General features: G+C 35.4%; 2 protein-coding genes across 2 annotated transcripts; one reads left to right on the top strand and one right to left on the bottom strand.

The window, feature by feature from the left end:
• The first annotated feature begins 6,844 nt into the window (after positions 1 to 6,844).
• On the top strand, positions 6,845 to 10,705 carry LOC131660094 (uncharacterized). The gene is made up of 8 exons (XM_058929231.1): positions 6,845 to 7,140; positions 7,221 to 7,286; positions 7,387 to 7,429; positions 7,863 to 7,917; positions 8,471 to 8,519; positions 9,288 to 9,355; positions 9,487 to 9,595; positions 10,565 to 10,705. The coding sequence occupies exons 1-8, from the start codon at positions 6,937 to 6,939 to the stop codon at positions 10,679 to 10,681; spliced, it is 711 nt and encodes a 236-aa protein (XP_058785214.1). The 5' UTR covers positions 6,845 to 6,936; the 3' UTR covers positions 10,682 to 10,705.
• Positions 10,706 to 11,341: 636 nt separating this feature from the next.
• LOC131660093 (class V chitinase-like) lies at positions 11,342 to 12,899 on the bottom strand. Its single transcript, XM_058929230.1, has 2 exons — positions 11,691 to 12,899; positions 11,342 to 11,532 (listed from the first exon to the last, which is right to left on the bottom strand). The coding sequence occupies exons 1-2, from the start codon at positions 12,832 to 12,834 to the stop codon at positions 11,510 to 11,512; spliced, it is 1,167 nt and encodes a 388-aa protein (XP_058785213.1). The 5' UTR covers positions 12,835 to 12,899; the 3' UTR covers positions 11,342 to 11,509.
• Positions 12,900 to 14,375: the final 1,476 nt, after the last annotated feature.

Here is a 14,375-nt window from a genome sequence, read left to right as displayed (position 1 = left end):
CATAAAGTGAATAAAGCTGCAAGAGAAAAAGGTAAAGTTATTCAACTAAATAGTTCATCAACAAAAATTCATTGTGTGAATGGTTTTGAGGCATTAGGGATTTTGAATGATCCCCTAGTTCCCCAAGATAGAGGCCAACGATTGTTGCTTGGAAAGTATGAAGGCTGAATAAAACTGGTAAGTTAAAGGATATTAGATCCCGTCTCCTTAAGCTTCCCTCTGAGATTGTTATTTTGTTAGAGACTAGAGTTAAAATGGCCAAGGCTAATAATGTTATGGATAAGCTCAATCTTAGAGGCGGGTACTTGGATAATTACCACAATCATGATAATGGTAGGATTTAGCTAAAATAGGATGATAGTAAGGTTGATCGCAGGTTTGTTAAGAGCACCGATCAAATGATTCACTGTGGGCTCTATGACATTAATGGTAAACATGGATGATAGCGATCTATGTCCTTAATCAAGAAGATCAAAGAAGACTGTTGTCGAAAGATATTGAGAATATTCACTGACATCAATAAGGCCATTGGTTCCTTATTGGGGATTTTAACAATATGGTTGAATTCTAGAACATGATTGGTGGAAATTTAGTAATCGAGTCTGAACATGTGAGTCTGAATAAAATGATGGAGAGTACTAATTTATTTGAGAAGGATAACATATGGGACTATTACACATGGTTGAATAAGCATGCCGAGGGACTCATTTATTCTAGAATTGATGGGATTTTGGAAAATTTTGTTTGGCTCCAAGACAACCTTGACATACCTTGAAAATCCTTCCCCTGAGTGTCTCGAATCATGCTTTTTATGCCAATCAGGTATGGAAAAGATGAAATTTAGAAGAGCTAACTTCAAATTCATTAACAGTGTGGTGAATATGGAGGGGTTTCGAGATGATGTTGCCAATAGTTGGAATCAACCTATGGAGGGAAGACCCATGTATGTTCTCTAGCATAAGTTGAAAAGGCTTCAACCAATTCTAAACGGTTTGAGTAAGCCATTCTCCCCAACCTGTAAGCTAACAAAGCTAAGGCTAGATTAGAGTTAATGAAAGCTTAAATTGATCGTATTGCTGACATAATGAATGTCTTAAAGATTGAGGAGGTAAAGAGATGCATTGAGAATATCATGTATTTGCATGATTTAGATGAGCAATTGTTGAGGCAAAAGACCAATATGGATCGGCTAAAATTGGGAGACAACAATACAACCTATTTTCATGCCACCATTAAGGTCAAATAGAATGCAAGTAGCTTAAGATTACTATACAAAGAAGATGACACTCAAATTCACACACATGATGATATTGAGAGGGAAATTCTTGATTTTATGAAGGCTTAAGGGTACCAAATAAGAGAATCTAAACCACATAGACATCACTGTCATGAGGGAGTTGTCTCAGCTTACTATGGAACACATACTTATTCTTACTGTTCCTATGCATGAGTAGAAAATCAAAACTGCCCTCAAAGGAATTGGTAACTTAAAGGCCCCTGGTATAGATGGCTATGGAGCTAAGTTTTTCAAAATCAGCTGGAATATCTGAAAATATGACTTGTTAGCAGCAATCAAGGAGTTCTTTGATAAAGAGAATTTATTCATGGATTTTAACAATATTGTGGTTACTTTAATCCCTACGCATGTTGAAGCCCAAACTATTAAGGACTATAAACATATAGTTGGATTCACTACCTTCTACAAGATAATCTCTAAGATCATTACTGCAAGACTATGAAGGATCCTTGGGAGCATTATCAATCAATGCAAGGCAACCTTTTCTCAGGCCAGAAGATCAATTACTATATCATGTTGGCTTTTGAGTTACTTAAGGGCTATTTTAGGAAGGGCTGGACACCTAGGTGCATGATGCAATTATATTTGAAAAAGGATTCTGACATGGTGAATTGGCATGCCCTAGAGCGTATCCTCAAGGAGATTGGTATTTGTTTACCCTGAAATTTGGTAAACAAGCAGTCTTCCAAAACAACGGTATTTTGGTTACTCACGGGATCGACTAGATTGATCCTATGACACGTGTTTAGTTTTGGTGATTTGATGTCTTTCTGATATGCATTTTGTCGATTATTATGGCTAATTTGTAAGTAAAGGCAATGTTAAATGAAGTACTGATGAGAAAGTAAATATTTTGACTCGAAGGTAAAAGAATTAAAAAGGACTTTGATAAAGATAAATTAGCAATTAAGTAAAATTCGGTGAATCATGCGTACATTCTCAAAAAACTCGTTTCTCAATAAATGTTGGTACTTTGAGTGATATTGAGTAGTTGTACAAAATTGAACACCCTTAGTCCTAACGCTAAAATTCTAATTTATACTAATTCGACCATAACGGTCTTTTGCTAATAGAATGCCACATTCGCTGCTTGCATGTCTCTCGAATTCTAAGGCTTCCACGCGTCCTTTTTGGATAAGATCGATCGTTTGAATTTGAATCTTATTCCTTTCAGGGCGCCAAACCAACCAACATGATTGTCGAATCAATTTCCTTTAAAGCTTTCAAAAATATTCTAAGTTTCATCTGCTTTACGAGACTAAGACCTTTCGTCAATACTTAGTAAAATAAAACTACTAATGAGCTTGGTAGTCGAACAATCTTTATGAGTTATCTAGAATTTCTTTTCGAAACCACTCTATTTTAACAAATTGCCCCCAATAAATTTTCATTTCAATACATTTGGAGAAACAAATATGTTTTGTGAATCTTCAATTTCGACGCATAAGCCATTTTAGTGATTCTTCATTTTTGTGACGTCATGATCACGATGACCATGTCTTCCAAACGTCTTATCAAGACATGTGTATTCATATCTGATGATTACTCTTATTAACTAGGAGTAAGGTTGTAACTCGTGCAACCGCCTATGCATTATCTTGCATACTTCCACGTGCCCCACTCAACTTAAAACCTTAACTTCAAAGAAGTACGGACGATTGTTTTCTACCTTTATAAGTAGTGCAATTTTCCCATTTTCAAAACTTTCTTCACTTCTGCGTTCTTTCCAAATATACCATTATCTCCTTCTTCATCTTCATAATCTCAAGCTCCCAATCTTTAGAACATTTCAACAATGGCACCAAAAGAAACCAGAGCACAGAAACAACAAAAACAAGAAGCTTCTCAACCCATCATCAAAATTCCTTGGCCAATATTGACGGGGAACCAAGAATATGTTTCAGAACCTCCTCTACTTGAGGAAAAATCGAGAATATAAGCTTCCCAAGTACTCATTCCTTTAACAATTTTTGGGGAAACACATGTGTTTATGGGTCCTGTGCCTGACCCTAATGCAGATGCTAGTCTTATTTCAATTTTCTTTCTCGTATATCATAGGACTATGCCTTTAGCAAGTAAAAAGAAATTAGATGATAAGGGAAAACCTGTGACATCTATACCATCTGAGCCTCAACAAGATCAAGTGAAGTCTTCTATTGACACTCCGATTGTACTTGACTCCATGAGCTTAGACTACATGAGCAACACTCTCAAAGTGTTTCGCTTTACACCTTTGGCTAAGGACCCTAAACCCTATTACGCATGGTTAGCTAAGGTTGAGGCGAAGAAGTCTCAATTTTGGAAAGACATGGGAATTTATGACTTGATCCAACTTTCGAAGTCTGGTTTAGAATATAGACAAAATATGCGAGTGGCTTCTTTGTATTTCTGGGATGCTTCTCATAATACTTTCCACCTCCCTTGTGGGATGTTGACCCCCACCCTCTTCGATGTTGCTGCCATCACTGGGCTTCGACCCACAGGAGAAAACTTTGACCCTAATTTTATGGACGAAGACACCATCAATTTCAGTGATGGTTAAGCCACTTTTACCCAGTACACCGCTAATCATCATGATAAGACCAACGAAGAGGTTTCAGACAAAGAGCATATTGCATTCCTAGTCCTTTGGCTAATGCGATGTGTCGTTTGCTCGAGATCACTTCAAGTAGCGTAGAGGTTTTTCACTATGGCAAACCAACTGCATGCTAAGTAAAAACTATGTTTGAGCCATATGATTCTGGGCTCACTTTACGAATCTGTAGGAGAGTCTGTTGATTATTTGAGGAAGTATGAATTGGGAAACACCATCATTTTTGCTGGCCCTTTATGGTTGATCCAGTTGTGGTTGAATGCCAAATTCAAGGCCTTACTGCCCATCAAGGAGACCATTGATGAAGATGATTAGGTGGTTAAGAATAGGACTGTAGAAGGAAGAAGGCTGTCACATTTGACTCCTTATGACAAAAGGGTGCATCTGCCAGATTCTTTCACATTATATGTGATGATGTTTGCGAAACAGTACAATTTCACTCCTTCGATGGCCCCTTTTGCTAATAGAACTTAAGGACCAAAATGGTTTACCAGGGAATTCCCTGCCCTTTCTCCAAATCAAAGGGAGGAGTCAATATATAGCAATTTGGAAGGCATTCCTTACACCCTAGTTGTTGGTCCATAGATAGAGGCCTTCGAAAAGCCATTATGCCCTGTTAGCTATCAACCCAATTTGGTTTCTCAACAATTTGGGCTGATCCAAATAAAAACCAAACCTTTCTACGAGATGAAAGCTCACATGAGTTTTCATAGTATGTTTTCCACTGAGGAAGGATATGAAAAAAAAACCGCTCGATACATTGGTGTCACCACTCTTATCCTTATTTCTTTCCGACTTTCCTTCTTCTGCACTCAAGAATTTTCGAATTGGTGGAAGAACTACTACACCAACAAAAAATTTTATGTGTCTGATTTCACCAAACATCTGACTCGTACTTTTGCTTCCACACATGATCGCTTCAATAAAGGTACAACAAATCATATCAAGGAGATTTAAGCGTTCTAAAAATACTTTGAAATTGCCCTCTTAAAGCTATCCTTGTTGAAATCGAATCTGAGGACCTGTCTCCACCCCAATCAAAACATGCCCAAAAAAATAAGCCCAAGACTTCGATCTCTGTCATTCAGACGAAGATCACAGGTAAGCTCAAACTTGAAAAGCCTGCTGCTTAGAGGATATTGGATGTCAAATATCTTCAAACTGTTGATGTTGCAAATTAAACCTATCCAGACATTTCATTTTCTATCAATCTACTATCAAGATATAGTTCTTCACCTACATAAAAATATTAAAAGATAGTCAAATATATATTTCATTATCTTACACGTACAACGAGTATGGGTTTTTCATATTCTAAAGTACTCAAACTAGAAGTAATTGGTTATGCATATGCTAGTTATTTGTCAAATATTCATAATGGTAGATAACAAATTGTTTACAACTGGAGACAAAACCACTTCACATAGATTTGTAAAACAAACCATAATAACAACATCATGAAATAATGCATAACTTGTGGAACCATGATTTACAGGTAATTAAGGAAGCTCTCAACAACGGGCTTTTGACAATGACAACTAAAAGAATGTTATCGTATCCTCCTTGCATACCTCGGCAACGTCGTCCTTCCGCCGATAAGACTCGTTCCTTGTGGGGCGGCCAAAGTTTGTGTCAGCGGAGATGGGGTTGTCGAAGCACTCTCTTCCATTATCATGTAAGACTCAATCAAGTTCAACATCTCTTGAGTAGTTTTCACCCATTTCCTTCTTATCTTCAACCTGAAGGGATGGTCCTTCACAAGACCATTTTCGAAGATCCAACACTTAAGGTCTTCTTTAGCTTTATCGACTTCAATAACAACTCGCATAAACTAATCGATGTAGGACCTTAGGCTTTCCTTTTTTCCTTGGGTGATCCAACTTAAGGCAACTTTAATCATCGACCGTCTTTTACGGGCTGTGAAATGCACGAAGAACCATTTACAAAAATCAATCCAAGATTCAATGCACCTATCAGGTTGGCTCCATTTAACCATAGTGTGGTCGATCCGACCAAAGTCAAGTCAAACAATTTGCATTTGGACGCTTTGTCAGCACTAAGTAGTTCATCCGATCATTGACGAGCTCGCACGTGCTCGCGTGGATCTCCCTTTCCATCATACTCACCTAGCTTGTGAGGTTTCTTTGATGGTTGTTCCCGATCGAAGTTGCGGGGATCCAACTGTGGTCCTTTCTACCAAGTCCAACGTCAATCACTAATAACCAACCAACGATTTGATTTATGGTCTTAATGAAGTTTTAATGAGCTAAATTTTTGAAGGAGATCAAAGCTACGTTTGGATTGATGGAACACGACGGAGCGAAATGGAATAGAATAATATGTCTCATTGTTTGGATTGGTAAAAAGAGGATGAAATTGAGCGGAATGAGACTTTTGGGGTGCATGAGATGGAATGAGACATTTGGGGTGCATGAGATGGAATGAGACATTTTTAATAAAATAACCAAATAATGAAGTATGATTTATATTCTATTCCGCCTCGTTCCATTCCGCTCCGTCATATTCAATTCCACTCGTCAGGCTCATCAAATGCAAACACGGCTCTTGTTGGCCTTGGCCCGGCCGTCAACTGCTTCAACTGCAGATGCGGCTGACCTAGATCTAGATGTCCCATCAATAGCGAAGGAAGTGGCTAGAATACTGACTTCCAAAGATTATTACATAATGAGTTCAGTTATATTTCTTCAATCCAAACAAACATAAAGTGTTATAAATAAATTGAATATAATTTTACCAATCGTTAGTTGGTCCAGTGGTGATTGGCGCTGGACTTGGTAGGTCGAACCACGGTTCGATCCCCCGCAACTTCAATCGGGAAGGGGATGGAACCACTTGATGCCAGAACTCGCCCCCGAACCGGACTAAACCGGTGGTTTAAAACCAAAAAAAAAAAAATTGAATATAATTTTTACCATATTTAAAAAAATCTGTTTGTAATAGGTATTACAAGAAAAAACCTGAATCCAGGTATATAGCTACCGTTTATTTTCTTGCTTCAGCTCGATTCGCAATTTAATTACACCTCATGGATCGCCGGAAAAAAGTCAGCGAGATAACAACGGCGTTCAAACCCTCGGCGGTGGAAGCACCGCCGCCAATCTCACCTTCAGAAGCCTTTACAGTAAACTTGACATGCGGACTGACTTTAGCTCTAACCTTCTCGATATCCAACAGTGTCTACTCCACCGATCTCGTTACCGATCCTTCTCTCACTCTTTTCCTCATTTCGGTACTATCGCTTTTTTCTCAATCTATTATCTGCTTTTAGGTTTCTTAATTTCAGTATTTTTCTAACTCTGCATCGTTTAGATTATAGAGCTTCCGATCGTGATCCTTCTCTTCAGTCGCTATCGACAGAATCGCAAACAATGCTCGGTAATGAATCTTCCTTCATTTCTCAAATTCCATTGTTCTTGTGAATGTTATAGGTTATTTCTTTTCCCTGTTTTCATGTGATGAATTCTGTTCTATGCAGTATCTACGGGCCGTTGGGAGAGGTATTCTAGGAGTGCCAGTAGGTTAGTTCAAACTTCGGTTTCAGTTTCACATTTTTGCAAATTGTTAGTGGTATCAAGAAATGAAAAAGATACCTATTCTCAAACTGATTTTTGAATATTCGCAAATAGCATTGCTATATTGATATTTCATTATGATTTGGTTCTCTTTTATAAGATAAGTTATTAAGAAAGATCTAGAAATTAACGATTTAGAGAGAATCATGATCTTAGATAGAACATTAAGTCGGAAGTTGATCCATGTAGTCGACCTCACTTAATAGGATAAAGTTTGGTTGTTGTTGTTGATTCTCTTTTATATTTTGTTTTTCTTATTCTTATCATCAATGGTTTTGTTCTTTTTTTTTTCTTTCTCGGCAATACCATTTTAAAATTTTTAGTGACGTGATGTCATGTAAAAACTAAATTGATACTTCTTGTATCTTTTACTCTGCAGGAGTATTACTAAATTCATTAGGAGCTATTGCTTTGGGGGCGCCTGTTACCTTTCAGTAAGTCAAATAACTTTTCTTAAAGTACATTTTTTTCCTGCACATAATTGAGGTCATTATTGATGAGATAAAGATTAGAACTGACAATATTAGAGAGAGTGTTGATGTAGTACCTATAGTAGAAAAGATGGTGAAAAATAGACTTGGTTTGGGCATGTAGAGAGAAAACCTGTAGATTCTGTGGTAAGGAGAGTAGATCAGATGGAGGGAAGTCATATAACTTGAGGTAGAGGAAGACCTAAAAAAACTAAAAGAGAAGTTATTAAGAAAGATCTCGAGATTGACGATTTGGATAGAAACATGGTCCTGGATAGAATATTATGCCGAAAGTTGATCCATGTAGCTAACCTCACTTAGTGAGATAAGACTTGGTTGTTGTTGTCGTTGTTGTAATGATGAGATAAAGGATTAAGTTTAAATACTACTGCTCCTTTAAACAAAACAACTTTGAACCTGTCTTATTATGTGTACAAAGATGCCTTTTCAATTTCAACTTCGAAGTTTCCTTAATGAGTAGAGTGTATCATGACTTTTGCAAATTTACATGAGACAGGTGCCTGCCCAAGACTCTAGCTTGGTCTCTTATGATGTCATTGTTCACAGTGAGTGACTAAACCATTGCCCTTTTCTTGCTTACAGTTAATGCTTCTTGAAGAATATATTTGTATTTTTTATTGGACTTGTCTCGTATACGTTTTGCATCTATTTAGATGTTGATAATTTACATTCTTTTGTCTAATAATTCTTTTTGCGTTTGTTTTTTCTGTTTGGAAAAGTGATCATTTATGGAAATATAATAATGTTTAGTTGTTTATTGATTATTACTACAAGAAATTATGTCCACATATTTTTCATTTCATTTCATCTTATTTTATGAGAAGCTGTGTTCTCATAAAAGGACTTTTGGTGTTAGCCTAATCTTTTTCATGTTTAAACTTTAAACAAAATCACACTCATTCTCCTTTTGTTACTTGTTATCCATCACATATTCTAGAATATACATTTGATCTGATTCAATTGTGGGAGGTTCCAGATATAAGCCATCGATTCGTTCCTTTGCACCTAATCACCTCACCATAGAAAAGCTTGGTAATCAACATATATTGAAGTGAAAGCGAGTTGCATCATTATCACTTTCAGACATGTCCCCACAATATCAGTTCAAACACCTATTTTTTCTCAAAACATTTTTATTAAATTTCCTACAATTATTCTAAGTAGTGAAATCAGTTTCTTGTCAATCCTTTTCACCTTCCTTGAATAAATTGCTTCTTCACAAGGTTTGTTAAGATTGACATATTTTTTAAGCTATGGAGTATGGCCTCATTTCTATGTACACTCACATTGATGCACAAGTTATGCTATTACAGACAGTTCCAGCATCATGTGTACTTGGTTCATCATGGGCCGACTGGAAACGCATATTTGCGCATACAAAGTATGTTTTTCTAGTTAAATTTTATAATTCTTTCCAAGTTTGGTTTCAGTTTTCCACAATGCAATCTACTTATTTGGTCCTTTCAGTTTGGTACTCGATACATTATTTTATAATCCTTGTACTACATATAGGCCGAATGGATCTATTGAGTGCCTGATTTGTTTTCAAGCCCATGGAGCAGTTATTGGGGGATGGTTTGGGGCCTGGCCAATGCCACTTGACTGGGAGAGGCCCTGGCAGGTAATCTCTTTTTTCTAGTCTTCTGTCCTTTAGATAATTGTCCATTGAATGCTAGATTCTTAGAGCAGATAGGAAGAGCAGTTCTTACCAAAGTTACATTTCTTCCACGAACCTCTCCACAATCTATTTGGCATCCCTCTTTAATTGGTTTAATCAATTGAAGATGTTTCAATTGTTTATATTCCAGTTTATGGCGACACGTTTTTAAAAGAAGCATCCCTCTTCTTACTAGTTACTATACTTGTGAGGTTGTTTGTTTTACAATAGAATGGTGGACATCAGCTGACTAGCCCCTTGCTATTTCGTGTTTATAACTCTATTTTTGTGATATACCACTAACAAAAAGATGGTTCTTATATAACTCTAAAACATAAAAGTATCATGGTCTAAGATGTCCAAATTCATCTGTTTACTTTTAGGATTGTGGTCCATCTACAAAATTAGCAATGTTTGTGATATACCACTACCTGAAAGCTTTTATATTATATGGTTGAAATTCCATCTACATTGTGGTCCGCCCCTAACTGCCTAATTACAACATTTGAGTTGCCTTCGTTGCAGTCTCCAACATTTTTATTTTGTTGGCTGTGAAGGTGTGGATTTAGTCCTTTATTGCTTAAAGATATGACCTGTGTGTTGTTTATAAAGCTTGGTCAACCCTCAACTTACAAACCAGTTTTGTAAGATTTAGTTAAGTCCAACCGCAAATCTTGAGATGGTATCAAAGTCTGATTTAATATCTGTTGGGCAACATGCTATCAGGTTTCCCCTGAACATATGTTGATATGTGAGGGCAATCCTCTCTTTATACCGATTTTTTAAGGTTGAGTTATGTCCAGCCACAAATTCTAAGATTATAGAATTTTGTTCTGTTATATATATTTACACACTTCATTCCTCATTTTTTCATGTTATTCTTAAGTTTTCTCTACTTGGTTGTTAGAGTAATATATTCACCTTAATTTGTAGGAATGGCCTATTTCTGTAAGCTATGGAACATTGGCTGGTTACCTAGTGGCATCGGTTGCATCATTAGGCTTTGTTCTTGCTCATCGCAATAGGTTGCAACATGTCAAAAATGAATGAAGTGCTAATGTTTGATTCTGTTAATTGGTAAGTTAATAGCAGCAGTCATTATGAAGAGATAGAAAAGAGAGAAAATATAAGGAAGACTCTTAATAGTATTTTGATAATGTGATTATATGAAATTTGCTTATGGTAAAATCCAGCTACTTGTCATTCTATTCATTCTAAAAAGGATCAAATACGGGGAGTAACTTTTTTTACAAGCAAGTACAAAAAAGACTACCATCCTCATAGGGCTCCTAATTTACAAGGAAAAAGAATCATTGATCTGTCACGAGTTTAAGCGCAAGTGCAACAACAAGAGAAGAATAAGATACTTTGTTCGACTTGAAGACCACTTTAGGGGAAAGCATTAGTTAGGAGAAGGTCATAAACCATATTATCAAAAAACTTGTTTATTTAGGATATATCATGTAAAGACGATAAGAGCAACTCTTGTGCTATTAGTTTACTTGTTTACTTAGGATATCTATAACAATATACAAAGGCATGACATTATTTTGATGTAGCCTATTTTTGTTTTAAATATGCCCTTTTCTCGATTGTTATTTTTGTAGCAATATTTGACTATTGTTCCACAATCCATATATAAGATTCCCATGCTTGAGAAGCTAAAAACATTGTAGTATAAGTCTCCTTATTGATTAGATCAAGAGAAGCTAAGCAAGAGTTCATTTTTTATTACTATAGATAGATCCTTTAATATCTCATTCTTATTTTTTTATTATTACATGAGAGGATAGAAACTAGAAAGGCCATAACTTTACTATAATATAGATAACCCTCATCTTTATTCTCTTTGCGGCATACTCTGTCTACAATCCTTTACTAGGCTCCCAATGTTTGAGAAGCTGCAAAAAAATACAGTAAACATTTTCCATTAGATTGACTCGCTATTAGACAGCTTGGTGTTTTCTTATCTATTTAATTAACAGTTATAGTTATATCTACACAAACAGAGTATGCTAAAAGATAAATAGTGTTCAATTAGAAGAGCCAATCTACTCACCTGTTGAAGAAAGAGCCCAGTTGCTGTCTTGTTCAATATGCCAAAAGAAATATCCCAACAATGCATTTTGCTTGGCATAAGAAACCTTGGCAGATATACTCTGAGTATCATCGTATCCATACCAATCTGTCCCTTTGAAGGCGTAATTTGTAACATATGTGGAATTGTACACAACCTGCGCCCCAGCATTTTTTATATCCTTGTACTTCACTACCCCAAGTCCCTGGGTAGCTTTATCGAAAAGTCCATGTTTATTAGGATCTGCCAAACTCCACTTGTAACCATATGCGGGTAAACCCAGTGCTAGTTTGTTTTTCGGCACTCCTAAGCCTATCCATTTTGTGATACCCTCATCTACGCTGAACTGGCCAGTTGGGTTTTTCAAAGGAGCAGGTGGCTGAGTAAGAGTTGATGTTTGAATACTATTTGAGATGAAAAGGTCGTAAGTCATTACATTGACCCAATCCAAGTTGTTTGCAATATCCTGACCTGGGTAGTACTTCAATTCGGTGATCTGATCAGAGCCACCTACTGCAGCTGTTAACAGCAGTGCTGTCTTCCCAGAACTGCTAGACTCTGTCGCCACCGCAGCTCTCCACTCCTTGATGAGTAAACCAAAGTTGGTCTTTTCTGCGTCTGTGGATGGATATTCCCAGTCAAGATCAAGGCCATTGAAGTTATTACTTCTGGCTAGCTGGATCGAAGAGTCTATGAACGATTTTCGGCTACTAGCTTGGCTAGCCATATTGGCAAATTTTTGTGCCAAAGAATCACCTCCACCACCACCAATTGATAAAAGAGTTTTCACTGAACTACTCTTTGCTTGGACGGTTTGGGTGAAGGTTGAGAATCTAGCTGCGTTTGCAGAAGAAATTGTGACTTTGTTGGTACTAGAATCAAGGTCAGCAAATGCACAGAACAGGTGAGTGAAATAAGAGGGATTAATGTCAGAAACTGCAAGGCCACTATCAGAATACCAATAGCCACCTTTAACGGCAGCGTTTGTGGAGGAGAATTGTAGTTGGAGAATTACGAGGAGAGTGGAAATCAGGAGGAAAGAATGCTTTTTGAAGTAAGCCATTTTTGTTGTTGTGGATATAAATTGTCCTGGACAAGTGATATTTATAGCACTATAACAGCACATTTTGTTGACTCTTCTCTTGATTGAGTCATTTGAATAAGTTTTCTCTTGTTCAATAAGTTTTCTCCTACAACCTTAGCTTATTCCAGCACATTTTGTTTACTCTTCTCTTGATTGACGTATTTAATGTAGTGATGTTAGATTGTTTCTTGATAAATTGTCGGTAGTTTATCCACAAAGACACTAAAAAAGAAATAAAAAATAAAACAGGTGAGGGGTAGATTAACTCGTTTGAATTAGCTGAGAGTTATAGGTTAAAGAAGTTGGAGAACTCCGGTAATCTATAAATTATAAATATAATATAAAACAGCTAACAATTTGTTATTTAAAAATAAAAATCTTATAAATAAATATAAGTAATTTTTCATCTAAGAGTTATCGAGAGGTAGTATAAGTGTATTAAGTATGATACAAATTATGATTCATCATAAAATAACTAATTAAAATCAAAAGCTGTAAAATTTGTTTGAGTAAAAAGAGCTAATAATAATTTGAATAGGCACTGAGATTGGGACTTGGGAGTTCGTTTACTTTATAGTTTAGTGATCTTGAATAAATTACCAATAACTTATCAGGGTAATTAAGAAAAAATTATTTAATGTCCTTAGAAAATAATTAGATAATTCTCATGTATCTTAAATATTGGTCGCGTATCAATTTCTTAGGAAAATTTTCTTATTATTTTAAAATAAATTGATATTAAAAATTACATAACATTGCAAAATTAGATAACTCCAATTAAATAACTCCAAAGGTACGATATTGCTCACCAAATAATCATCAATACATTAGTAAAAAAATAAGAGGTTAATTATTATGTTAGTCAATGTAAAATATTTTATACTATTAATATATCATAACCACTCAATTTTATTATTTTAAAAAAATAAAATAAAAGTCAAATAATCTAAACAAATCAAAGATTGTGATTAACTGACAATAAATTTTTTACACCGTCGATATATTTTAATTAAATTCAAAAAATAATTAGCTCAATTGAATAGTTAAAGAACTATTTAATATTTTTAAGAAAATTATTTTTTATTTAACTTTCATTCTTTAAGACAAATAAATATTTAAAGATAATAATAATAAAAAATGAGAGATTTTGTCATTATAGAAACAAACTGTCTCTTTTTTTCATATGAAAAATTTGATATTCATGATCTAATTTCAAAAACTTATCTTTCATAGCTTTAGAATCAAATTTAACTTGATACTTGTAATATAGTAAGTATAGTATTCTGTTATTAATATATTTTTAACTTAATTACAATTTTGGTGAAATTGATCTCTTATTTAAAATAAAATAATTTTGGTTTCCCTCTCACTTCTTTTATAAATAAATCAAGACTTTGATTAATCAAAAAATCAAACAATACATGACGATCACAAGGATCCAACCACCTAGTTGACAAAAGGAGAAGCACAAACTCCTAACCCAACATCATTCTAGCTATATGAGGTCTAATTTTCCTATTATACCATCTCATATGTACAATGCTATCAATGATTTGGTCTTCTATCTTATCTCTATCATAGTA

Source organism: Vicia villosa, linkage group LG3, assembly GCF_029867415.1.
Source record: "Vicia villosa cultivar HV-30 ecotype Madison, WI linkage group LG3, Vvil1.0, whole genome shotgun sequence".
Classification (NCBI taxonomy): domain Eukaryota; kingdom Viridiplantae; phylum Streptophyta; class Magnoliopsida; order Fabales; family Fabaceae; genus Vicia; species Vicia villosa.
This window is presented reverse-complemented; position numbering and strand designations above follow the sequence as displayed.

Bases quoted from the DNA above. Each gene is read 5' to 3' on its own strand.
- LOC131660093 (XM_058929230.1), bottom strand. From the start codon at position 12,834: ATGTGCTGTTATAGTGCTATAAATATCACTTGTCCAGGACAATTTATA. The intron at 11,533-11,690 runs GTGAGTAGATTG...ATTTTTTTGCAG, and splicing joins CTGGGCTCTTTCTTCAACAG to CTTCTCAAACATTGGGAGCC.
- LOC131660094 (XM_058929231.1), top strand. From the start codon at position 6,937: ATGGATCGCCGGAAAAAAGTCAGCGAGATAACAACGGCGTTCAAACCC. The intron at 7,141-7,220 runs GTACTATCGCTT...TGCATCGTTTAG, and splicing joins TCACTCTTTTCCTCATTTCG to ATTATAGAGCTTCCGATCGT. The intron at 7,918-8,470 runs GTAAGTCAAATA...TACATGAGACAG, and splicing joins GGGGCGCCTGTTACCTTTCA to GTGCCTGCCCAAGACTCTAG.